The 27952-nt window shown below is 39.4% G+C and overlaps 1 protein-coding gene across 1 annotated transcript in view; it reads left to right on the forward strand.

The window, feature by feature from the left end:
* Positions 1 to 27639, forward strand: part of arid1ab (AT-rich interactive domain 1Ab) — an 85026-nt gene extending 57387 nt beyond the window's left edge. Inside the window, exons 5-20 of the mRNA XM_021468300.2 lie at positions 9964 to 10204; positions 10296 to 10370; positions 11750 to 11914; positions 12007 to 12313; positions 13132 to 13271; positions 16166 to 16263; positions 16630 to 16839; positions 19313 to 19517; positions 22088 to 22220; positions 22330 to 22502; positions 22842 to 22983; positions 23168 to 23278; positions 23446 to 23542; positions 23623 to 24457; positions 24565 to 24695; positions 24788 to 27639. Coding sequence (XP_021323975.1) covers positions 9964 to 10204; positions 10296 to 10370; positions 11750 to 11914; positions 12007 to 12313; positions 13132 to 13271; positions 16166 to 16263; positions 16630 to 16839; positions 19313 to 19517; positions 22088 to 22220; positions 22330 to 22502; positions 22842 to 22983; positions 23168 to 23278; positions 23446 to 23542; positions 23623 to 24457; positions 24565 to 24695; positions 24788 to 26695 — 4971 coding nt within the window. The 3' untranslated portion in view covers positions 26696 to 27639. The remainder of the gene's footprint in view (positions 1 to 9963; positions 10205 to 10295; positions 10371 to 11749; positions 11915 to 12006; positions 12314 to 13131; positions 13272 to 16165; positions 16264 to 16629; positions 16840 to 19312; positions 19518 to 22087; positions 22221 to 22329; positions 22503 to 22841; positions 22984 to 23167; positions 23279 to 23445; positions 23543 to 23622; positions 24458 to 24564; positions 24696 to 24787) is intronic.
* Positions 27640 to 27952: the final 313 nt, after the last annotated feature.

Here is a 27952-nt window from a genome sequence, read left to right on the forward strand (position 1 = left end):
AATATTGAATCATGATAAAATAGATCCCCATAACAATGATAAGCTTTGGTCTTTTCTTTACCCTATATTGATCTAAGAACCAATCACACAGCAGAATTGTGCAATATTGGGAATGTAAACGTGTGTTGATATTAGAGATGTACTGAGTTTTAGCCCACCGAAAATGTATCTGCCAAAAATCTTATGCCATTTAATGGACCCTCTAATTTTTGGGGCTTTAGTCATTGTTGGGCTGCTCTTTTACTCTGGAAGCATTAACAACTTATATGAAAATATTTATCGTTATTGTTCAATAGGGAAAATAATTATAGATATTGCATTTTAGCCATATTGCCAAGCTGTAACTGTTCATATGGTCGAATGCACCTGAACAGCCACAAATGTCCACCAGCTAATCCAAACATGCGATTGTTGTATATTTTCAGCAAAAGTTCATAAAACCAAGGTATTCATACTTCACTAGTTTGCACACATAATCTGATTGAAATTGCAGTTGACTTCCACATGCTGCTTATGGACTTGCTTTTCCTCTTGCCTGTAAGCTGCATAACATGGTTTAACATTCAGAAATGCTTACGTGTTTCTGATGAAGATGAAGAGCGTGAAGAAATCAGAGGGATGAAACTTGAAAACCTAAACAGTGGTCACAAGAGATGCACGAAGAATTCAGAAAGCCAAATGATGCCTTTGATAACCACTAGTCAGAAAATCTATGTTAACACCAAGGTGCAAATGAGGCCTAATTCCAGTGGATTTGAGCAAGTACAACTTGGCACTCTTTTTACAATGCGAGTTGTAGAACCACTTGATTAATCGGGTTCAAACCCATTTAACAATAGTTTGTTGTTAACTTTATTGAGATATAATCACTAAAGCTTAATTGTTTCACTTTAAAAGTAACAAATGGCACCACAGACCTTTATTCTTCTTGTTTTTCTTGATTATTTTTTAAAAGAGCACATCTACCTGGAAGAACATTTTATTACACTCACATATATGATAATAAATCATGCAAACGTTGCAGCCAGTTGTACTTTACAATAAAATCACCCACACCCAATACTAGATTTCACTTTTTTTTCAATTGTCATAGCTATGATGTATGACTGCACATTGCTTAATGGTTGCTGGGTTGCTTTTGGTAGTGGTTGTTCTCAGCGTCAGGCCAAAAGAGGCAATCCATAAATCATCATATTCTGTTTTCTGGGATTACCTTCAGCATTTCAGTAGATAACCAGAGCCTGATCACATCCCTAACCCTAAAACATGGAGCAGCAGGAAGGATGCTGCTATCCGAGAAGAGTCTCTGTGTATGTGCTGAGAGTGAGGCAGTAATGGCTGCTGGTTGAGGCTGGGCCCTTTCTCTCTCTTTCTCTCCAATCATTCTCACAGTCAGTGGGCTGGTAGCTCCCCCTCATGGATGAGATCTGCACAAACACAGATCGCTACAATCGAGTCCTCCTTTCTTGGGAAGAGACATTTGAAAGCTGAATCCTGCTCTGATTTGGTGTGAGGAGCAAGAGTTAGTGTTTGTAATCGTTGAAATAATCTACTGTATGTGTGTGAGTGCATCTGGCCTGCTGTGGCAGGGCTTGCTTCAACTTGATTGACGTCTGCAGGATGTGTCACTCATCCAGGCACCGTGATGCCCTGTAGTGTTAGTTGACAGTGATGTGAGAGAGAGTGTGTGTGTGTGTGTGACTGCACTGTGACCTCAGCACCATAGAATAGGAGCGAAGGGGGAAGAGGGGGTGGGTTCTGCTTTGCACTAATGTGTCAAGCACGTGGAGACAGTTTCTATGGCAACCTCACACATGCAGCTGCGCGTGTGTGCTTTTTTCCCTCAGTCCCCCTTTCCTCCCTCCTTCTCTGCCTTTCCTCATTCTACCGTTTTGGCAACAGATGAATGGGCATATGTGTGTGTGGAAGTTTGTGTGAACAGGAAAAGGCGAGGGAGTGGATGAGCACAGAGCCAACACGGGTCAGACAGAGTCTGTGACTGTATTCTGAACTGTAGATCCCCTCCACTTGTGGTCTGCTTGTGTTTCTCGCGGCTGACAGGATTTCCCTTCACCTCATCATGACCGCTGTTAATAAAACATCACAAACAGCATTTCCCACATCAGAATGCATTTTCTGTAGGATTTGTAAATCACTTGGACCTTCTCCCTTTTGAGCTTCTCTCAGGTGCCTGTGAAACAACATGGCTGCCTTGTGACTTGTGTTGATATTCATCACAACTCGCTGGCCTATTTTCTGATAGAAGCATATTTTTCAGAGTACCTGAGTCGAATTGATTTTGAAAGCTGTTTCGGGACAAGCAAATGTGTCTTTAAACAAGCTATGTTTTCCCTGTTTCGAGTGTTGACATGCAGGCTAGCATTGGTGCTAATCTCAACATAAAATGGCTGCCACACAGACACTAGAACAAAAATCTTGAAATATTTATAAAGACATTATTAGCATGTCTAGTGCTTTTATTGTTACTTTTTTATTTTTACATTGCCTTTTCATTATATGGATATGTTGTGCTCATTGACTGTAATTAAACAGTTTGCGTTATGCTAACACTGAGATATGTTTTCTGAGCCATCATATTCATTTGTAAGATACTTGTTTTTGTTCAGGACATCGGTTATGCTGCAACTAACAGCTGTTTATTAGTGAAGAGCGTAGTTTAAACTAAAAACATATTTTTTTATGAAGTTATTACTGTAAAACTATAATACATGTGTTTTCAAACATTTCACATAAGAAATCACGACTTTTACAATCAAATCATTGAAGCCTATGGCTGTGTGATAATGGCAAATAAATCACGATTTTTGAACTATATTGCGATTTTTGATTTTTATCACGATTTTGTCATAGACAGGCAGAATTTGTGTTTACAGTGTAAACCTGAAACATATTTCAAAAGGAAATCAATTAGATCTTTATCAAAGACATGTAACGTGTCTCTAAAACAGACAAAAGACAAAAAATAAACTAAAAACTACCTCTTAAACAGACATGTGCCAAAACAAATAAATAAAATACTGTGTACTTGCATGTATACATGATTATGTATATGTGTGCTCGCACATGCTGTCAAAGTCAAGCCTCCAATATTTTGCTTGACCAAGTATCAGAAGTAGTTGCATGTGCGTCTACAGATTTGTTTTGACATGCATAGATCATAGACTTGTTTGTGTCACTGCCTTGAAATAGGCCATTTACATATTGTGCCTTTTGCGTGTACAAGTCCATGATTTCCACTGGAGGTGCTTGTATTGTGTGCGCATATTAAGTGTGCACGTATTCCATGCGCACCTAGTTGAAAATATCTCTTTTCAGACAAACTTTGAATGTAGCTTTTCTGAATGCCGCACCGCGAGTCACTTAACAAGAACTGACTGATCAGATTCATACTTTGTATGGAATAAACACATTCCCTTTACCTCAGACAAACACAAGACACCCGAACACCAAGTGCTTTTATTTCTCTTTAAATAAAACTTGTATCGGAACTGCAGCTATGTTTTGTTAGTTTGTCATCCTCTGATAAAATGGTTGATGAGCGCGACCTTAAAGCACGTTGAACATGCTTAAAGAAACAACGTGCCTCGCTCTTTCGCCATGCTTTTAGACGCAACATATGACTTACTTAGAAATTGCCTCGTTCTGCGATACGTTAATCTTCTTGTATCCAAAGTAATCTTACCCCACGGTGGTTGACTTTTTGGGCACCAAGTCCTCCTGTGCTGAACCCATCATCCCTGTATGCGCTGGCTATTCAGTCTCGCTGGCTGTTCTCGTGCTCTGTTTAGGTGTGCTGCGCTATGATTGGTTCAAATAGCATACTGCTGGAAAATTGTGCTGTGAGGCGATTTAAAAATCGCACATGTCCAAATCACAATTACGATATGATTTCAATTAATGGCACAGTCCTATTGAGGATCACACTCATGACAAATGAAAATAATGAAAAGTGTTGTAATATAAGCTCAAAATATCATGTTTATTACCATCACCTGGATAAAATCATAAACTGTCTCAAATGTCAAACTTTGTAATAGGTGCTGTATTTTGCTTAAACCATTTCTGACTGTTTAAAAGTAGGAAGTAAATGTATGGGGTGGTGTGAATAAGATTCTCCTGTAGTTTGTCTTCAATGTCATCACTGTCATGTGACAGTTATAGTTTCATCACTTCTGCCATTCATAAATCCTCTCCTTGTGGCCTCATGGGATAGTAAAGAGCCCAACAAATGCACACACCAGAATCTCACTGGAAATATCAGGTCATACAGGTATTTTTCACCTACTCTTTTGAGAACTGACTGAGTCAAACTTTTTTCGTGTATAATATATGGTTTGGAAAAAAAAATTACCTCCGTCTTATACACTCACTATTCTCTGTGAAATCCATCCTTTACCTGTGCTAAATGTTGGACCTCTGACAACTAATATCAATGTGTTCAGACTCCAAACTGGAGCAAAACTCCAGCCAAAATTCTTGTAGAGTATTACAGCTTTAAGAAGCACATTTGTTGCAAATTGGTTTTGAAACTCAGCCAGAGGGAGACAGAACAGGAGCGGATGATGGAAGGAAAGATAAACAGAGGTGAACTGTCTGAATGACTGCTGAAATGTGCTGTATTGCTCTGCTCAGACGGTGTACTCTTGACCTCTGTGTCATGGAGAGCCCAGTCTGACTGCTCATGACCGCCTGACCTCTAGAGATCACGGGGTCAGAACGAGTCATGTGACGTTGAAAGGGGTTAAGATAAAGCTTCAACCGTCTGTCAGGTGACTGGTGTTGATATAAGTGTTTGTCTGTGTGTGAAGCCACAGTTATAGAATAAGTGCGATAAAGCTTTAATGAGTCCGAGTCATACAATTCTCTCTTGTCTCTCAAGTTATATATGAGGGTAAAACATGTCTAGAATGCTAGCATCTGTTATTCTAGCTTTTTGTTGTTGCAGTGTCTATAGTATGTGTAAATTTACTGTGGGTCCTTTTTCTTCATATTACCTTTTATCTATTCGTTTGACAAATTTTAATGACAAAAAGCACACTTTTGGTGAACTCACCTTACCTGCACATCAGCAGTGAGCATGAGGTGGAGCAGCAGAGTAAAATGACAGCAGTGAAGTCTGCCTGACAAAACACAAACTGTGCGAATACAGTAAATAGTGTTTACTTTACTTACACTAACAGAAATGAATATGATGCACATAAACCATCAGCACAATGAAAAAACTACTGTCACAGACATCTATACTTAAAAAAAAATAAAAAAATAAAAAATAAAAAAAAGCCAAACCAAGCAGACCGGAGAATTTGCAGCTCTGTTTGCTCTGATGAGTGCTACAGAGATTACACGGTGCGTCAGTGTTTTCATAGCGGAAGTGTGAAGATATTTTTCACCCTGAAAGAGAAAGTTCTGTGACAGAAGCAGATATTAGAATATTTTTTCTCTCTTCTTTTCAAATTAGTTTATGAATATTTTAATAATTTGCTTATTGAACAATAATAATTGAAGTAATATTAATTATCCACTTTCATAATAATGTTCAACTCCTGTATCTATCCTACTATATAATTACTTATTTTATAATCGGTTTATTCCAGTGGCCAGTCCCCTGCAGCAGGGCCTATTGACCACCTCTGTACACGCTGCTCTCTGGTTTAAGAAAGGCTTACTTCTCCACACCAGCCATCTCAGGCCCCAGTGAAAGTTTTTTTTTTCATAAGCAGGGGGCATTGTAAAAGTGCAAATAGCTCAACTCATGCCAGAAAACATAGATATGCTGATATTTAAAAAAAATATAATAAATAAATAAACAAATAAACAAATAAATACAAATTCTCATCACAGTCATAGTTTGGGTTGTTTATATTAATGAGACTTTATTCATATGGTTTGTTTTATTGGAATTATTTTTAAAAATAGCAATTTGGTTATGGCAGAAAACATAATTTTGCAAAAAATTTGCAGCATTTAAGAAAAGAATAAAAGGGCTCTTCAGCTTAAATTTGTTTCAGATAATTTTGTTAAATCTTGACTTTGTTAAATCTTGCATCGTGAGTCAGGTGAATTGTTACATTTTCTAATAACAAATGATTTTAGTTAACTGTAAAAAAAAAGTTACAATAACAAAAGTATTTATTTATTTATTTATTTATTTATTTATTTATTTATTATTATTATTATTATTTTGTGGTTTAATGTTTTTAGAAACTAGTTTACTTTGCATTTGGAGTGAGTGTTGGAATGATTTGTCCTTGTGATTTATTTCTAGTATTTGCAAAACTTCATGACATTTACAAATTACACTTATGAAAATGTTCATAGTTTTCATAGCTGCATTTCCCGATTCTGTGTTTTATGCATCACAGAAACCTTCAGTACCCACATTGGTGACTTGACTTTATTGAAAATGGGTACAGCTGAGAGATGAATTCACTGGACACTGTTCGATTTTTGCATGTGTAACAAGTAACAAAGAATTGTACATAATGTCTGTTTTAGGGCTGCGTGATATTGGAAAATAACTGACATTGCAATTTTTTGTATTCTGAAATATGTTTATCTGTATTTGTATTCATTATATATCTCTACATGGATAAAAATTTCACTATATGACTTGAGTAACTGTTTGAGATAAACTCACAATTTTACATTGATTGGGATTTAAAAAAATCTAAATATAGTTGAAGTCTGAATTATTAGCCCCCCTTTTATTTATTATTTTTATTGTTTATATATATTTCCCACATGATGTTTAACAGAGCAAGGAAATTTTCACAGTATGTCTGATAATATATTTTTTTCTTTTGGAGAAAGTCTCATTTGTTTTATTTCAGCTTGAATAAAAGCAGTTTTAAATAATAAAAACATTTTAAGGTAAAAATTATTAGCTTCTTTTAGCCATATTTATTTCAAACAAACCATATTTTCGAACAAACCAACATTATACAATAACTTGCCTAATTACCCTAACCTGCCTAGTTAACCAAGTTAAGCCTTTAAATGTCACTAAGCTGTATAGAAGTGTCTTGAAAAATATCTAGTCAAATATTATTTACTGTCATCATGGCAAAGATAAAATAAATCAGTTATTAAAGAAGTTATTAAAACTATTATGTTTAGAAATATGTAAAAAAAAAAAATCTTCTCACCGAAAAAAAAAAAAAATAGGGAAAGAAATAAACAAGGGGGCTAATAATTCTGACTTCAACTGTATATATAAAAAAGTAATAAATTTAAGCACAGACAAAATGAAATGGAGTGTTTTGTGGTTTTTGGTGGAATATTACAATGTTTAATTTAATTTAATTATTAAAATAACACTTATAGTCTTTATTTTTTAAATAATTAAGCTCAATCTTTGTTAAAGCAGCGAATTTGATCATTCCTCGTTCCCAAATGGTTTAAATTTGCTTTGAATCTTACAGTGACAGACCTTAAACACATCTGAGTAAAAAACATTGATAGGTTGAAATTTGACTGACTCAACAAATTATGTGCACTGAACTATGATTTATAGTTATTTATAATCCTGACTCAACATTGCACGTTCTGTGAAGTGAGTATTGTGGGTGCGCACATTGCCATATCGATGCTAAAATGATATATTGTGCAGCCCTAGTCTGATTACATTTTAGCACATTTAAGTAAAACTAGTGAGCGTTGTATCAAAACGTTATTAATATTGTTATTGACAAAGGTGTATCATCAATTAATTGTCAATACAGAGTTATTATTGTTCACATTCATTCGGTATAGTGACCGATCAGCCTTAATTTTATCACAGTTCTTGGGTAAAACAGACACACACTGTCCTCTGAGTCTCTTCATTAATTAAAATGCCTTCGCTTAGGGATCGCTGATGCTTTGAGATCACATTCCCGAGTGCCATTGCGTCATGTTCTCTGTGGTCACACAAACACACACAGAGACATTAAGACTGGGTTTATGCCACACTCTTGAGTAATAAACACCTTCCTCATGGGTCACACGCACAGGAATCTCCTATTAGACGCGCACATGCCAACATAAACACACGTCCACAGAGGATTGTTTCCTGTTAGGAGAGCAGACCTGGGTCATACAAATGCTCTCCATGGATGCACTGTGAGTGTGAGTGTGTGTGTGTGTGTGTGTGTGTGTGGCTGTTAAAACAGGAGCCTGAATCAGCGTCCTCCTCCTGTCTCTCCCTCTGGGGTTCCTCCATCAGGTCACGGCCCAAAAATAGCAGCGGGCGCCGTTTCAAGTGCAAAACCGCCGACTTTGGGGCTGCAGCCAGTTTGCGAGTGTGAGATTTCTATGGGAATACTTGGCCATGCTCCAGTCGGGCTCTTGAGTGTGTGTGTGTGTGTGTCTAGTTCCACTCCCGCTTTTTTTTTTCTCCCTTTCCTTCTCTGATCTAACTGGCAGATGAGCTTGCAAATTTTTACTGAACACATGCGCTCCATGTGACGACAGTTTAGTGTGTAAATATTCCCACACACACACACGCACACACACTCCTCCGCTGGGAGGCTTTATGACTGACTGCCAGATTGATTTCAGCATCACACCCCATATGGAGTCGCTGCTCATTTTGCTCAGGCTTGTTTTCAGGCAGCCGGTGTTCTGTTATGGGTAAAAGCATTGATAATCAAAGAAAGTTGGAACAGTCAAATGTATACTTGTGTATGCCGAACAAATGTTGTTTTTTTGGGCATACTTTTTGGTTATGATACTACACAAGATTTGTCAGCTGGGTTTCTGTTGTACATGTGTGATGTTTATACACCGTTTGTGTAAATGTCTTTGACATTTGCTCTGCTTTTTGACTCCAAGTCAACTAGATTTGTTTTAGAAAGAAACTGAGCTGCGTCTGCGTCTCCAAAACCTGAGGAGTTGGTTCTGTTTGTGGTTGCTGGCCAAGTCCTTGCTATTAAAGACTGCTTAGGTGGATTGTCAACTGACCTGTTCAATAACTGACCTGCCTATTAGTTGCTCCAAGTTCACTGGCTCAAATATATATAGCTCAACAAAATTTAAATGGTCATTCTTAAACGGTTTAGACTTTTAAAAAAAATTTTTGTCACCATGTTTGGTGTCTGTCCAACACTTTTCTGGTTTTAAAATGACAGACACTAAAAGTAAAATAAAAAAATAAGGAAGTTTGAGCATACATATGATTGACTTAATGAACTAATTTAACTCGGCTTTTAGAAACATTGTAAACAATCCACACACTCTGAGCTCATCATGCCTGATTTAATGGAATGTGTTTTTTTATTTGCATTAAGAAAGCAGTTAAGTTTATTTAAATAATGAAGACTCTTATTTATTTATGATGTATTTTTATAAACTTTAATATTTTCATATTATTTTATACTTTACAAAAAAGTCATGCTCAATGCTGAGGAGGAAAAGTGTGATTGCCAGGATGTATAAAATGGTCACTAAGGCCCAGATATGTGATGTTTATTCAGAATTTAAAAGGAGCACAACTCAGCAATTTTCTGATTTTTAAAGACTATTCATATTGTGTGCAGCATTTCTGTCCATTTCATTTGGTCATCTTCTGAAGTTACAGAGTTCCTATGAGGAAAGATTTGAGATGGACAAAATAATAGTTTCAACATTATTGTGATTGTAAGTAACTTTTGAGAACTTTGCAGTCAATCACAAAACTTTTTTTTGTTTGCAAAAACATTCATCTTATATCATATATATCATCTTTTTCTCACATATCTTATCATCACCGTATCTGCATAGAGCCTCCATAAAAAGCACCAACACTCCTTTTCTGAATAAATCAGATGATTTTGAGGTGTCTTTCATCCATGTCACACTGCAGAGCAAATCCTTGATTACCAGTACAAATTGCTGAGAAGCAATGAAAAGCAGCAGCTATAGTGAAACTTGCCCTGTCAAATATCTCTAATAACATGTTTCTATTTCTCTTGTTGTTCTATACAGGATCTATCAGGCTCCATCGACGATCTACCCACAGGCACAGAGGGTGCTTTGAGCCCAGGCGTGAGCACATCAGGTGTGTCCAGCAGTCAAGGTGAACAGAGCAACCCTGCACAGTCTCCATTCTCTCCACACACCTCCCCTCACCTATCAGGGATCCGCGGCCCCTCACCTTCACCCGTGGGCTCACCTGCTAGTGGCCCTGCTTCCCGCACGGGACCTCTTTCACCTGGAACGATGCCTGGTAGGACACCTGTTTGCTTACCTGACGTGGAAGTGAAAGAAATCAGAGAATAAGATAATGTTTTAAAATTGACTTCCCCCGTCCACTACAGGAAACCAGATGCCCCCCAGACCCTCAAGTGTCCAGTCAGATGGTATGTTACATTCCTCCATGGGTCAGGATAGAGGTGAGTTTAGATCCATTTTCAGTAATGTTTTGTTATTTTTACAGTTTGGCTTAGTTTTGCCTGAAGTGGTATAATCAGATTAAATATTAAAGGGCCATGAAACCCGCCTGTTTGAGCAGGGTTTTTTCAAACCTCTACTTTGGAAAAAGTCAGGAAAATGGGCGTGTCCAGCTCTGTTTAGGGGGAAAGAGGAAAGAGGGAAGGTCCGTAAAAATTTGCATAAATATGGAAGTTACTGTTTGGGCACGCTGATTTTCACAGAGGCAAAACAAACACACAGACGCAGGGGAGAATTCAGGGGAGAGTTGTGCGTCGCGTGCACTGTAATCCACACATGAGTCCAGCTTGAAAACAAAACCTTCACTGCAGCAAATTATAAAAGCAACACTGACGACCCGTATCTCCAAACTATTCATGTTCTCCCTCTTGTTTTGGCAACACAATGTGGCGTCTCTCTGCCGTCTGAATACTGTTAACAGGTAAAAACGGTCTTCGAAGCTATCATGCATATTCATGAAGTTGCACCACATACACAATAGAGTGTTCTGATTGGTTTGAACCAAGTCTGACTCATGAATGAATGCAGCACACTCAGAGATGTCATCAGGTACTCCCAGGTACAGAGGTCCTGTCTACACGCTGGAATACACGCTAAGATCTCATGGCCGTGACGCAGCCTCAAAAATTTGTTTCAAACCTGATGTACTCTGATTTGCTCGAAATAACACAAAAGCAATCAATTTTCACTTTTTAGTGTAATACATGTGTCCTAATAGTGTTTTTAGCAGCGTGGGATACATATATGACTGTCAACAGCTCAAAAAATGTGGTTTGGTGTTTCGTGACCCTTTAAATATCTAAAAATATCACTTAGTTTTTTTTCCAGCTCTTCACTTTAGTCTTTTAGCTTTTTTGCACACTTCCAGATTTTCCCTGGAATAAAACATGCCATGCCGGCTAAACAATGGAAGGGGATTTTCTGTAGAGATGCTCAGCTGTTTTAGCTAATTTAGGCAAGGCAAGTTTATTTATATAGCACATTTCATACACAGTGGCAACTCAAAGTTCTTTACTTAAATAGGAATACAAAAGACAAGTATAAGCAAATAGAAACAAATAATTTAATCATATTAAATTCTAAAATAGAATTTAATCATATTGGTTTTGGGTTGTGAAATTTCTGTTTACAGAAACTGTACCGCAGACGGCCTATTTAACTTTGACACATTTTCATGGTATAAAAGGCTTCTTTTACAGCAGTCAAAAAATAAATAAATACAAAACATCATCAAGAGCACCTGGATCCACACCACAACTACTTGCATGAAAATAACCTCAAGGGTAGTTTACTATAGTCAATCTGTGTCCACTCTCAACAGTATATATGAGGAACCCTCAGATGCCTTACGGCTCTCCTCAATCTGGGTCAACTTTATCCCCTCGGCAAACATCTGGAAGCCAAATGCATGCTGGGATGGGTTCCTACCCACAGAACAACTCCATGGGCAACTATGGGCCGCAGAGTGGCCAGTATGGACCACAAGGTGAGAAGCTTGGGTTAGGCCGAAATAAATAGCTTTTTCTCTCATTACTTAAGCCTAGTGTACATTGTTAAACGTGTTAATTTGTTGAACAGGTTACCCGAGACCACCAGGTTATGGAGGCATGCCTAATGCTAACTATCCCGGCGGTCCTGGCATGGGGGGCTCCATGAATCCTATGGCAGGGCAGGGTGGAGGAGGGCCTTATGGAGGGATGCCTCCAGGGCGCATGGGACCGGGACAGATGGGTACGAGGCCGTACGGCCCTGGCATGGGCCCCAACATGGGTGGCATGCCTCCTCAGGTGGCATCTGGAATGTGTCCTCCACCTGGAATGAATAGAAAGCCTCAGGATCCTGCTGCTGCGGGCATGCACCATGGCCCATCCAACTCCATACACAGGTACACTGCACCACATACTGCTTTCAAAAAATTAACTCGGATTGAGAAGTTGAGCCAAATTCTGTTTCTAGTTCCTAGTTGAAGAACAGATTTGGATGAAAGAAGTTTTAAATAAAACTCATTTTAGAGGGTTAGTTGTATCATCAGGTAGTAAATTGAACCACTGGGACCAAAAAACATGGCCACTTTAATTAGCCAACACCCTTTGCATTCCGTAAATTGGTTGATTTTACAAATAGGACAGATCTTCAGTACAGGGCAGTGAATTATTGATTCAGAGGAATCAGTATTCATTTATAATTCTGTCACTCAAATGTGTCTGCTTCATAGTGAAACGTTGTTACATTAAATGCTTTGTTGAAGTCCTAGCTCTCTGTAGGGTTCTCATTCTTTCTCACTTTATAATGAAAATCTGCAGCAGGCTTCTGAATACATGTATGTTTTAGTTATAATTATTTATTTTGACTAGCTAATTCTATTCCTTCAGTGAGTTTAATGTTATTTTCTCTGCAAAAAACCCAAACAAGCAAAGAGAAACAGCTAAAATACAGGCGTTGTTCTACTTTGCATTCAAATTCTACAGTCTCTGAATCATGAAATCCTGGAAGGACTGCAAATAGAGTCAGACTTGCAGCTGAGATTTTACAGTCCCAGGGAGCACAGCTGGAGTTAGTCTGGTCATACTGTGAGAGCTGAAAATGAGATCATAACAGTCAAGGCAGCGTGTTGAAAGAGACAATGGAAGATCAGTACTGAGTCATTCGTACCATTTAAGATTTTTCAGTTCTGTCAAATCTTTTGAATGTTTTCTTTCCTAGACCACCTGGGTATCCCAACATGAACCAGGGAATGATGGGAGCTGGGTCTCCATACGCTCCACCCATGAACAGCATGCAGGGTATGATGAATCAAGCAGGACAGTATCCTATGCCTGGCAACATGTCCAATAACTCTGCAGGTGAGCACTTTCTGAATTTGTCCTGTATATTGGGGGAGTTTGCTATGTAATAGGCTATCTGGATGTTTTTGGCAAAAACTCTGATTTATCCATGGTCTAAGAATCTATGATTTAAGTGCCCCATTATGCTTTCTCAGATATTACCTTTGTTGTAGTGTGTTATGTAGCTGTTTGTGAATGTAAATGGTCTGCAGACTTTCAAAGTGCATGATTAATGGGATTATTGTCTCCCAGATGAGAACCTTCTTTGATCTGCTTGAAATGAGCCGTCTGTAGTTGTTGTCTTATTTCCAGCACAGATCTATGTGGATTTGTAACAAAAATGTATAATGCAAAGCAATGGTTTTTATTGGATTCTTACCAGTAATATCTACTTTCCACTGCATGGTATGGTTCGGTGCAGCTCATGGTTGTGTTGTTTTCATCTGTCTATTATCTAGTACCTGCTACATTTTAGTACCGACTCTGTACCTATACTAAAATGGGAAATGTAAACCCTGCAAATCACTAATTGGCAAAGCGTTTCTTACATAATGCTAATTGAAAGTGTTTTACATAAACTTTTATAGTTTAATCAATTAGTCAGCAACAGTAACTATAGAAACATTTTGAACTGCTTTTGTACTCAATTTAATGGTGCTTTCACACCGGTTTTGTTCCGAAACAGGGACTTAAACTGCTACAATGTTGCGCTGTTCTTGGTGCAGTTCGCTTTCACATGGCAAAGTTTCTAAATGGACCAAAATAACAAAAAACAAGTCAGGTGCGAGTAAACTCTTGTCACATTGTTCGGAGTTCAACGTTTTTGTTTTTTTTTTCAGTCTCGAAATGAAACACACAATTACCGGTAGAAATAAAGACATCCCGCCCTAATCATTTTTCTCTCTTCATATAGCAGTATATGCCTAGTACAAATCCATAATACACTAGGGTATAACCTTGTTTGTTTATTCAATCGAGTCGAAACCAACTTATTTAGGCGATCTTGGGCCATTTGTTTTTGCACAGATGCAAGCGCGATTGCTGGTTTCACATATGCCAAACAAACCACAGTAACGAGGGAAAGGGCCAGGTTCTGAAACACAAGTCTAGGTGTGAAAGCACCCTAAGATGGCAATATTGTGATCTCATTGATGGCTGAGGAGCAAATCCAGCAAGAGAATGGATCAATCCAAAACAATATCACAACGATAAAAGTGGTGTTTGTTCCAAGGTTTTTATTTTTTTATTTTTTTAAAAACACATTTCTGCCTTAGCTACATAAGAACATCCTGGAAATGTGTGTAAATGTGTGACATGCTACCAAGCTGACCAATCATAGAACTTTACGTGTTGTTGTGACTTGTAATCTAGTGAGTTTAGGGAGTTATGCATCTGGGTATGGTGTACTGGATACACACTTTGTAGAAGTAAAAATGTGTGCTCATTCTCACCCAATTTGAGACCCTACCCAAGTGCAGAGTGAAAAGCAAAGTAAGCCAATGTAAGGCGAGCCAAGTCATACTACACAGTAAGGGTGTCACGATCCTCCAAATCCTCGATTCGATTACATTTTCGATTCTAAAATCACGATTCGATTTTCGATTATGAATAATTAATTAATTAATAACGATTTAATTATTTGTAGCCTACCGTTTAAACTACCTGACCTGCATGGTCTTTGTTTTACCCATAAACAAATCATACAGTAAATGAATAAAGGTAAGTTACACACATAATAACCACCTGTCAATCACTTTTTTCTGCGCGACTCGTGAATAGGCAGTGATCTGTGTCGTTATAATGGCGTCGGTAAAAAAGGTGCACAACTAGTAGAAACCAGCCAACAGTATCTAAGGTGTTCGCTAAAATGACTGAGTACTTGTGTGAAAGTAAAAGAGGGAAGCAGTCTACTGACTCGCTGACTGCCTTGACCCGCATTCTCGAGCGCTTGACAATGTGTGTGCGTCTGTGTGTGAATGAGTGTGTGTGTGGTCACGTGATGTGCGTTTTCGCGGTAGTGAGGAAGGAGGGGACTGCTCAGAAATGCTACACGCCAGTGTGGATATGGATCGTTGTCGTTCTAAAATGCCTTTTAAAAACAAAGACATTAGTGTAAACAGGGCCTGAGTGTGTATTTTTCGCGAGTGGATTTGCAACAGGTGCGGGGCGGAGGATCGCGATGCGCCCATCGTCTATCATCCCAACCGTAATACGTACATAGCAGAGCTTGCAAACTGTGTTTTTTTTGTCGACAACACGAACGTTGTCAACATAACTAACTGGAAATCCAAAATACTTCCACACCGGCGACTTCATTGAAAGCGGAGAGGATTTAAGCTCTGTCGACGGGTCTCCTGTGTCTGCAGGTTAACAAGCACTTCAACAAGCATGTTTTTTTCCCGCTTGGCAAGCCAAGCTAACGTGACATGGGGCGTGGCAGCATCGACGATTCTATTTTTGGATTCGATAATCGAAGTTGAGCATAAATTTCGATCATTTCGATTAAAAATCGAAATCGTGACACCCTTACTACACAGTGGAAAATGGTTTTTGACCCTGAAATGCTAGTTTCTGTTTGGTTCATGTAATTGAAATGTTGAGAAGATGCTTTTTTTTTTTTTTTGCTCTGCAAAAATCAAATCCACTTTACATTCCAAAGGGTGAGGACTGGATTTATGTGGTAAACCAGTGGCATCATTACTGTTCAAAACCCTTTATATACAAGTCTTCAGAGCGGAAATTGCAAACTCTGACCAAAGTGATTTAGACCTTCAGTAGATGTAAACATTTTGTAGGACACTTACAAAAAATAGGAAGCCTTAAAATAGCATTACATTGCAGAGGCCTTATCTAGTTTTTGCATCTTAATTAAAGAAGCTTACACTGACAGAGTGTTTCCGTTTCATTCACAGGCATGGCTCCCAGTCCAGAGTTTGGCATGGACAAGCTCAACCAATCTCAAAAGTTGAATAACAAAGTGGATGGAACTCCTAAGACTGAATCGAAAAAGGTGAAGAGCTATTAATATTTAAATGGGTCTGGGCTGTGTTGTTGTAGGCCGCATGCCTCTCTTAAGCTGCCCTGAGCTCTGTGAACAGCGCTTGACTGATCATCTGTATGGAGAGTTGTGAAAGCCAGTGAATGTACAGGGGGAGTAACGCACATTCAGGGGTTTTGAAATTGCTCCCTGCAGTCCTGGCTTTATACATCATTAATGAAAATGCTTTTCCAGTGAATTGCACATTGCACATATACACCACATTGATATACCCCCACTGCTTCCTGTTTATGGAAATTGTGTGTTTTTGCCTATACCAAACAGCAGGAATCTAATATTTGCAACCGTTTCGGCTGTTTTCGTCTTTTGTTCTTGTAGAAGTCAAGTTCCTCCACCACCACTAATGAGAAGATAACTCGTCTGTATGAGCTGGGTCCAGAACCAGAAAGGAAATTGTGGGTGGATCGTTACCTAGCGTTCGCTGAGGAGAAAGCCATGGGCATGAGCAATCTCCCTGCGGTGGGACGCAAACCCCTTGACCTCTTCCGCCTCTATGTGTCCGTCAAAGAGATTGGCGGCCTCACTCAGGTGTGGATATGAGCTCTTCCTGATTTGAGAATGTTTCGTTTGGAGATATTATTAGCTGAAATTATTACTAGCTCAAATGCTGTTAGCAAAGCTTTTAATTTAAGACTATATATTAATCATTTATTATTGCCAGGGTAAACAAGTTTGTAAAGTTTTTCTGACTTTCAAGGTTGTTTATTGAAGCCTAGACTTATTTTTAGTGTTTACCTATATGTTCAGTATTAGAAGTATGAAATACTTCACTGATATACTAAAGAACTTTGCTGTCAGTGTATCAGGGAATTGGCACAAACTATTTATATTTGATTCTCAATTTTGTAATGCGTTTCAGCTGAATAATTGTTGCTTTCATTCCAGTTTTTGGTTTAGTTAGGTTTTGTTTTTTTGTTTTTCTTTGACTGATTGATAGTTCTTGGAGGGAAAAACTTCATCTACCTTGACTGTTTTGTGTCAGTTTAGCTGTTTTTCACATTAGTATAAAACAAATGTCATTAAGTTAAACAAGACAGTATTCTGTAATTAAGCAAGACATCTAATAGAAAGATTTAATAAAACAAGCTAGTGCAAGATTTCAAATACCCTAAATAAGAATAGAGAAATAATAATTTGACATTTGATGCATTTTGAATGGCACATTTGAAAGGTGAGATCACAATTTAAATGAAAAAAAAAAAAATATATATATATATATATATATATATATATATATATATATATATATATATATATATATATATTTTTTTTTTCCACTGGTTGTACTTCACTTGATGGCCACTAGTAGGGCTGTCAAAATGATTTGTTTCTTAGATGGAGATGTGCCTCAATGATTGAACAAGGCGAGTGCGAGTAATTAAAATGCTCCAACTACTTAAATAGCAGATAACTGCACAATTCACTACTTGCGAGTTTGCTGGACAGTCTTATATTGACACTGAAGTACAGCAGAACCAGTAGACACTATTTTACGTTAGGGAGAATGAAACTCTGTCTGCTTCCCTTTCTCACACACACTTGCACCTTAGAACTGCTGTCAAGTTTATTTCTATTAAAGAGATACTTGTGGATCCTGACATGAGTGTGTCTGTAAAGCAAGTTTTTTTTTCACGGCGTGTATCATGCATCAGCTGTGATAGTGCAATGTGCACTTTATTATGCGCATATAGACTGTTACTACGCATTTTTCAGTGTCAGCGTCATCGGTGAACATCGCTGACAGTTTAAGAGCCAATCGCAGCTCATTCTGTTGAGCGTGTGAACACAATAACCAATTATAGGGATGTAAGAACACGCTTGACAGCTCTTAAAAAGCAAGCAGAATAAAAATTCAGTTAGTTTTTTTGCTATAAATGCTTGTTGTCTTCTGTGATTTGTGTTTGTTTTGAAACATTTCAATTTTTTTTGAGCAGGTAAAATTAAAGGTACAGTTCATATATTACAAATAATTTACTATATAAATATTTACAAATTTTTAAATCAAGAATTCTTGTGTTGTGAAGAAAAAAACATAATTGTGTATGGAAAGCATCATCAATGCTCCGTGAAGCACCGAGATAACGAATTGAATCGAATCGATGACATCATAACCGAACCGTGAGACCAGTGTAGGGGTTGCTGCTAGGTTGCATACGCTTGTGGCCAGAAGTTAACGAGAATTATTTAATTAATTTCCCATTTATTGTATTTTATTAACACCTAACCCCCAACCCTAAACCCAACCATAAAAGTAATGTAAAAACAGTAGTTATAGCGAGTATTATTTATGCTGCCTATTCAAGTACCCAATAAATGTTATTTTTTAACACCTACCCCCACCCCAACCCTAAACCCAACAGTCACAGTACTTTAAAAATAATAATTATTGTTATACAGTGTCATTAAAAAAAAGCAACTATAATTGATGTAGAGTACTTTAATGGGCATTTTTCGTAGGGTACCACCAGGAAGAATCTTAAATTATCAAAAATTTAACAGAAAAATCATATTTAACTTTAAATATGTTTTTGTGTGAATTTTATTCATTTCTATCCTATATGTTTGTCTAAATAACTTTTTATTGTAGTACGAATTTGTTTTTATCTTGTATTATTTTGTGTATATCCATTTTATATTCAAATATCCATTTTGCCATAAGCTGCTGATGTGGCAATAAATAAATAATAATAAATAAACCATAATGTGCATATTGCACTTTCAGCCGGCCACATATCCGATATAGACTTTACCCACTGTAGGTTCTCACCCCTAGCAACTAGTGTTACTAATAATGTGGGTTTCTGAATTCTACAAACCCTCTTTAATGCGTGAATAAGACCAAGAACTGCAAGAGTTTTTAAGGTCTTTTTAATACATATTTCCTTTCATCACAAAACCAGTGCTTATTTTAGCTTCTGGTCGATACGTACAGTATATGAGTTCACTAAAGGTCTTCTCGGCCTACCTCAGTCATTAAATTCTATCTGTGTGCTGTTTTCAGGTGAACAAGAACAAGAAGTGGAGGGAATTAGCCACAAATCTGAATGTGGGCACATCCAGTAGTGCGGCCAGCTCTCTGAAGAAACAGTACATCCAGTGTCTCTATGCCTTTGAGTGCAAGATCGAGCGAGGAGAAGACCCGCCACCTGACTTTTTCAATAATGACCCTAAAAAGAACCAGGCCAAGGTCCAGCCTCCGTCACCAGGTCAGTTCAGACAATTTCACATGTTTGATCTCAATGCCTTGATGCTAGTGTGAATCCAATGGCATTATCTTAAAAATCCTCTTCCCAGAGTTGTAGATTAAACATCAATTATATTTTAAATAGATTTGGCACTTTGATTTATTATTTTTTTCTTATAAAGTTCGATAAACAGGGGTATGCAGAATGCAGGGAAGTAGAGATGAATGTGAAGTAATAGTTGTGTTTTTTTCGCAGATGCAGGTCTATCCAGACTTAATCAGACTTGAAAGATGATAACTGCTTAGGCATAAAACCTTTCCCGATGGCCTGATAATGCACCTATAAATGTCTAGATTAATGTGATTGTAAACGCCAATCTTTATAGTGTTCATGTCTTGTTTTAATGGAATTCTGCTTTGATGTGGTTTAGTACAGCCGGTAATGTTTGTACGCCAACGTTTGATGTTCATTTCTCGTGTCGTTTATAGTGATTTACAATACTGCCAGGTACAGTACAACTCTGTGCCCTCAATTGTGGTGATATGGCTTACTTATTCCCTTCTAAGCTGTTGTGTTGACAAATTTGACTGCCAATACCAACAAGGTTGTGCTATGTCATTTGTTTTGCTTTTTTGGCCATTGTTGATTTCTACTAGTGTCTGGTTGTGTTTAGTAAAATAAGTGTTTTATAAGGTTTGCATTTTTAAAACCCTTTCAAACTGCTCAGCATAAATTATTGCAGCTTTTACAATAACTGTTGTGACTTTAGACTGTTACTTTTGCTGTAGCCTATTTAAGTTGTGTGTGCAAAATATATGCAGGCCTCTGTTTTTGGTCTTTGGCCTTCTGAAATTACTTTGGTCTGGAATATTGATAATTTTAATCAGTTGTAAGAGAGTTGTTTTAAATGGCTGCAAATAGTCATTTTCATCATCTTGACTAAAGTAAATAATGAGATGAGTCCTTTAAATGTCTCTGTAATTCTCAGTGGATTGTTCTGTTTTTATTATGGTGTTTCAGCTAAAAATATCTCAGTGGTTATTACCCAGCCACATAAATATCTGTTTTAAAATGATGAACCAGCCAGATGAACCTGTGTACTGGATATGCATCCAGAGTGTCTTTACTGTAGCAAACACTGCATTTGTCTGCAACAATGGCAGATTATCCAGCTTATTGTACAAACTGGCAAAAAGCCTGGGTGTTAAATACACTTGAGGAGGTCATTGTGTTCGGTTGTGCTCCATTTGTTTTTTGTTTTTTTTTAATCCAAAAACAGCCCTCATGTAAAAGACTGAGCGCCAGAGAGTAAATTCAGTTGACAGTGACTGAGATTACAAGAGAAATGGGGCAAGTTAAAGGGGGATCCCCTGTGATGTAGAGCATGTCTGCTTGGCACCGGGTCAGGTGCTCCAGGCTGACTGTGTTTTTTTCCCTGCTCTAGACTGTTTCTTCCTGGCCTTAGGATTCAGAGGCAAACCCCTGGAGGGCTGAACTAAGCCAAAAAAAGATGAATGGGAGAAAAAAAAAATCCAAGGGGGTGGTGATATGTAAAGTCAAGCTGGGCTTTTCTTCCTCATCGTTTTTTTTTCTCCCTTTTTCCCACCCTCCCCCTTCTCTTTATCTGCGTTCAAGGGATATCCTTGCCCAGAGGAGGGAGGCTGAGGTATTGTGCCGAGTGTGTGTGTTAAAGAGCATGTGTGAAGTGCTAGATACGGATACGTCTGACCTGCCGGTGACCCTAGTCTGTGTACGAGTTAATGAATGGAAGCATGAGTCATTCGACAGGCGTGCCAGTAGTAATCGTCCTCTAGCTGGCCGCAAGATGAGCCACAACATGTGGCATGCAAACATGCCGTTCATCCACACACACATTTGTGCGTCACTCTCCTCATCATTCCCTTGGTTCTGACATTTACACACACCCACTATTGCATCATGTTTACTTAAACATGCTGATCATCTTGGTAGGGATGAGCAAAAGCAGTCAGGGATGAGTCCAGTCAAAAAAAGTCCAGCAATATATTTGTTAGATGTTATTTCATGATTTGACTTGAGTACTCAAGGAGTCGAGCTGAACACTTTTAAAGCATTTAGCCTTCTTCAAAACATGACTAAGCACTCAGCTGTCTGGTAAGTGTGTTGTTAGCTGCTAGTTGTGTGGTAGTATTAGGGAGACTCTGTCATGCTGGGTTATGGAGCCTCAAATCTAAGGATGCTACTTTCTGAGCACTTAGCTAGCAGAGCACCACTTCCTGTGTCACCGGTGGGGGAAAGTCCTCAAATGAGATTAAGCGGCATGAAAAGCAGCATGATTTCGGGCTGGGGAAGGTTGCCAAATGAGCCAAGCTCAGCGATTTCCTCGAAAGTGTGTCACTGTTTGTTGGCAATGCTGTCTGTCCACACTGACAGTGAAAGTGCTGCTGAAGTGACAGTCGCAGCGAGTCAGAACATATAATTGATGTTTAAATTATAGCCATGTGGATTGGGGATATTTGGTTTTCTGGCTTGTGGTTCTTGTTAAAGCATAAAGTAAAAATGGCTACATTCACTTTAGCTGACTGTCAATATGCTTTTTTTTTTCTCTCCAGCTGGATCAGGATCGTTACAGGGTCCTCAGACGCCTCAGTCAACCAGCAGTTCTATGGCTGAAGGTGGAGACCTGAAGCCCCCTACACCTGCCTCAACACCTCACAGTCAGATGCCACCCATGCCTGGTGCTAGGTGTGTGTGACAGTGTTCTCCCTTTCTGTATTTGGACAAGACCTTCAGAATGAATTTCAAGGTTCATAGTCTCACAAGTAACCTCACCTTCCTTATCGTTCTCGCGCAGGAGTAGTGTGAATCTGCAAGACCCGTTCGCTGATGGTGGGGATCCAGCCTTTTCAAGACGTAACTCTGTGACCCCAAATTCAGGATATCAACCTGGTATGGGTGGACCAGACATGATGGGCCGTATGGGACCTTTTGAGCCAAATAAGGACCCCTTCGGTGGTATGAGAAAAGGTATCTATTTTGGTCAAATTCTTACAGTGTAATTTTAAGCATCTCTTTTGTGAATTATATGTTTGAGGTCTTCGTACATATAGGGAGTTATCCTTTGCCATTATCATGATTTCTTAAAGTAGTGTTAAAGTAGTGTTATGTGGATTTTTATGGAAAAAATAATTGAATAGTCTAACAAAAACAAAAATATTAAACTTTATTTTAAAAATTATTTACCACTTAAATTTATAACTGCACATTTTATCATCTAGTAAATATCTTTTCAGGATACGAATAATAAATTGTACATATTTTAGTATTTAAAAGAGGACATTCAGTGAACTCTGCTTTTATTTTCAGCGGGTGAGCAGTTTATGAACCCAGGTCAAGGCCCAAATAGTGGCATGGGTGAACAATATAATCGAGCATCCCAAGGTCCAATGGGGAATATGCAGATGGGTCAAAGACAACAGTATCCATATGGTCCAGGATACGACAGAAGGTGAGAGCATTTATTCCAATCATTTACCTTTTAAATTGAGTTCAGCTGGCAGTATAGTGAGTTTTTTTTCTTCAGAAATCTGATGAAGGTTATAGCTTTTTCACCATGTTTTTTATTATTTTTTTTATCTAAGGAATATCTTCAACTCCCATTTTTTTCACATACTCAATTTCTTAATTTACAGACCAGATTCAAGTATGGGCCCAGATGGAAATATGGGTCCACAACCCAACATGATGCCTTCCGGTGCAGATGCAGGGATGTACTCACCTAACCGGCCTCCACAGCAGCAGAGGTTAGCACTTAATTAAAATAAACAGATGTTGTATAGAAAGCTTAATTAAAAGACTTGTTTATAATGTTAATGTGCTGCAATAGTGTGCATCTTCACAAATGCTAATTTCTGTTGTTTGCTATTCACAATTACACAACAGTTTTTTTTGTGCCTTTCAAAACTTTTAGGCATGATTCTTACAGTAATCAATATGCTGGCCAAGGAGCACCCCCTAGTGGACCATACCCAAATCAGCAGTCAGGAATGTATCCACAACAACAACCGGTCAGTGCAACACATTTTTTTTAACTTTTTTGTACTGTAAACAGGTGTCTTTACTAAAATCTAAACTTTCACATATACAGAATTACACACAGAAGAGACCGGTTGATGGTGTTTACGGTCCTCCTGCAAAACGTCATGAAGGGGACATGTACCCTTTCAGTGGTCAGCAGCAGGGTCCCCAGGCCCCAGGTGCACCTCAGTCCCAATCAGATATGTATAACCAGTATAACACCTATCCAGGCTCAGAAAGACGCCCACCAGGCCCACAGAGCCAATTTCCTTTTGGCTTTGGACGAGATAGAGGACCTAATGTTGGTGGTCCAAACTCTCAGCCTTCCATGCCACCGCAGATGATGGGTAGCTCCATGAGTGGCACTATGCCTTCGGTTCCTGATGGACCCCAAGGACCCATGTGGCCAGGGCGTAATGAGATGAACTACCCAAACTATCATAACCGCCAAGGGCCACCTGGTGTCCCTTCTCAAAGCCAAGTTTACCATGGCATGAATCGTTCTGAAGACATGATGCCTTCAGATCAGCGCATGAACCAAGAGGGTCCTTGGCCTGGCCATGTTAACCAGCGGCAGCCCCCATATGGGCCTGTAGCCTCAGGGCCACCTATGTCCAGACCTCTTCAGCCCAACTATCAATCCTCTCAGAACCACATTCCACAAGTATCCAGCCCTGCACCCATGCCAAGACCAATGGAGAACAGGACCTCACCCAACAAGTCTCCATACATGCACCCAGGGATGAAAATTCAGAAGGCTGGACCCCCAGTCCCTGCATCACACATTGCTCAGCCACCAGTGCAGCCCCCTATGATTCGAAGAGACATTGCATTCCCGCCAGGTTCAATAGAGGCCTCACAGCCCATTCTGAAACCACGTCGTCGGCTTACCATGAAAGATATTGGTAAGAGGCTCATGACTTTTTCCCCCCATGAGTACTTTTGTCTTTATTGATTTAGGTAGTGGTCTGGATTAAAATGGATGGATTTAATGGATTTTGTTCTGTTTCAGGAACACCAGAAGCCTGGAGAGTCATGATGTCCCTCAAGTCAGGCTTGTTAGCCGAGAGCACATGGGCTTTGGATACCATTAATATTCTTCTCTATGATGACAATAGCATTTCTAACTTTAACCTGAACCAGGTGAGTAAATAGCACATGCAGTATGACTTGAAATGCTTGAGGTTGGTACAGTATTATAACTTCTCTTTACTGCTTCTCTGTTCCAATTGCAGCTTCCTGGCTTCCTTGAGCTTGTTGTTGAGTATTTCCGAAGGTGCCTCATTGAGATCTTTGGAATATTAAAAGAATATGAGGTTGGAGACCCTGGGCAGCGTACCCTAATTGACCCAGAAGCTATTGACCCTGAGATGTCTGATGAGGAAGGGCCAGAGGCAGAACAGATGGAAGAGGATGATGAAGATGATGAAGAAGATCTAGAAAACAACACTGTGCAAACATCACAGGTCCAGATTAAGCAGGAGAAAGAGGAGTCTATGGAATCTCCAAAATCCAATGATAAGAATGAATTAGAAGATAGGGAAGGTGAGGATAATTCATGCAAAGATCATCTCAGATCATCTACCCCATTGCAGGACACAAGTGCCTCCCAGGAAAGGCCAAAGCAGGCTAGTAAATTTGACAAGCTTCCCATCAAGATTATGAGGAAAAAAGACCCGTTTGTCATTGGGCATACTAGTAAATTGGGTAGGCGACAAGCTTTTGATAGTGGTCTTATTCATTGGAGTGTGGGTGGTGGTGACACCACAGAGCACATACAAACACACTTTGAGAGCAAGATGGAACTCTTGAAGCATCGGAAACGAGTGCCAGTGAATGTTGAGCCACGTAAAAAGGTATCTCAAATATTGGAGACTGTTACGGGTGAAGCTGAAAAGGTTCAGACAAATGAAGGGCCACAGCAAGTACAAGTTCTGGCATCCAAAGATCAACCATCGTTGGAAGGTAAAAGCACTACAACATCAAGCACGTCAACAAGTATAACGGCCACCATTGATGATGTCCTGTCGGCTCGGAGAGGCTCTGCGACTGAAGAAGCAGTCAGAGGCAACCAAGACAGTGACAAGGAGAAGAATACATTTCTCTTTGGCATTGATCTTGCACAACAGAGTCGCAATATCAAGATCTTGGAGGATGAACCACACAGCAAGGATGAAACCCCACTCTGTACACTCTCGGATTGGCAGGATGCACTAGCTCGTCGCTGCATCTGTGTTTCCAACATTGTTCGCAGCCTTTCCTTCATTCCTGGCAATGATCTGGAGATGTCGAAGCATCCAGGACTTTTGCTGTTACTTGGACGACTTGTGCTGTTGCACCACTGGCATCCTGAACGCAAGCAGGCCCCTGTTACCTATGAGAAAGAAGAGGAGGAAGATGAAGGTGTCAGCTGTGAGCGAGATGAGTGGTGGTGGGACTGTCTTGAGGTTCTGCGGGAAAACTGCTTGGTCACGTTAGCAAACATCTCAGGCCAGCTGGACCTGTCCATCTACCCTGAAAGTATTTGCTTACCACTGCTGGACGGCCTGCTCCACTGGGCTGTGTGCCCATCGGCAGAAGCCATTGATCCATTCCCGACGCTGGGGCTCAATGGGACTCTGTCTCCCCAGAGGCTAGTCCTCGAAACCCTCAGTAAGCTTAGCATCCAGGATAACAATGTAGACCTCATTCTGGCTACGCCACCTTTCAGCCGTTTGGAGAAGCTTTATGGTTCCCTTGTTCGCATGGTTGGCGACCGTAAAGTAACTGTCTGCCGGGAGATGGCAGTGGTACTGCTAGCTAATCTGGCGCAAGGTGATACAGTTGCTGCCCGGGCTATTGCTGTGCAGAAAGGAAGTGTTGGAAACCTTCTTGGCTTTTTGGAGGACAGTCTTGCAGCCACCCAATTCCAACAGAGTCAGGGCTCGTTACTGCACTTACAAGGTTCACCCTTTGAGCCCACTAGTGTGGACATGATGCGGCGGGCGGCACGTGCCCTGCACGCCCTTGCCAAAGTGGAAGAGAACCACTCAGAGTTCACGCTGTACGAGTCACGGCTACTGGACATATCTGTGTCCCCACTCATGAACTCTTTGGTGTCCCATGTAATCTGTGACGTACTTTTTCTGATTGGCCAGTCATGACAGCCGTGGGGGTGATCATGTTTTTCCCCACTATTTTTTTTAATGTGTGTGTGTCTGCGTTAGTGGAGAAAATTTAATAGCAAAACTATGTTCATTTTTTTATTTATGCAAAATCACCTCAGATTCCACTGTCTATCCTGTCTACCCTTGCTTCGCTCTCAAGGAAGGATATACCATTATGTTGCGATGGATTTTAACACCTATGGATAGTTTAACTAACATGGATATGCTGATCACGATCCTCGCCTACAAGAGTGCGCTGCCCTTTGAACGTTTTTTTATAAGGAAAATTAAAATTACAAAAAAGACACACACACACACACGGAAACCAAACTGTAACCAAAGTTGCTGTCAAGTTTACAGTGAGTTTGGGGAAAAATCTTGCTCATTCACCTTCTGGGTGTGGATGGGCTTGGAGATGACCATAATCTGGTTCTTGGAGTCTAAATGGACTCAGACTCTGGTGTGTGGTATACATTGCTGTAACTTGGATTATATATACTTAGCCCTAAAGGAACCAGGTCGTTGGCTGTGAACAGACATGTAAATGGGAGGCCTGTGCAGTAGATTGTAGGACTTTTTTCTGTACTGTACACCTTAAAACTGTAAACATACTGTAACAATACTGTTTCACACTGAGATAATGCTGGCTTGGCAGCAAAAAAACTGTAGTTTTTAAAAATGATTTTAGTTCATGTGGAAAAAATGGCTTTCCCCCCAAAGTAACGTGAACCTACAACACCCCGACCTCTTTGTCCCTCGATTGTATGACTTGACCCTTAAAGAAATCACCTCTTAGGACTGGTCTTGAGCTCTAGATGCAGTCCTGGCTGCAGTGTATATAATGATGTTGTAAATTACACTTTGCTCTTTTTCTTTCTCTCATCTTATGGCGCTCTTCACCGTTTTTAATCTTTGACGAATTAAAGGTTTCACTCAACAGATCTCTCATTGCGCATTGCCATGTGTTTATTTACCACCTTACTCTCCTTACATCTCCGGTTGTAGTGCAATCTTTTGCCCTTGCAATCCCATACACACAACATTTCAGTTCCTTTCGTTAAGTACGTAGAGGGTTTATATCAAAGCAGACAAGTCCATTACTCTAGCTGATTTCATCATCATTCACCAGAACAAAGATTCAATAAACGAGTTTGGTCTCCCTTCTTTTCCAGCAGTTTCCTTAGTCGATTCCAGTGCTATGGATTCATATTTGTATTTCAGATGATGTAGCTAAACACTTGTTGTAAATTCCTT

Source organism: Danio rerio, chromosome 19 (genome assembly GCF_049306965.1).
Source record: "Danio rerio strain Tuebingen ecotype United States chromosome 19, GRCz12tu, whole genome shotgun sequence".
NCBI lineage: Eukaryota > Metazoa > Chordata > Actinopteri > Cypriniformes > Danionidae > Danio > Danio rerio.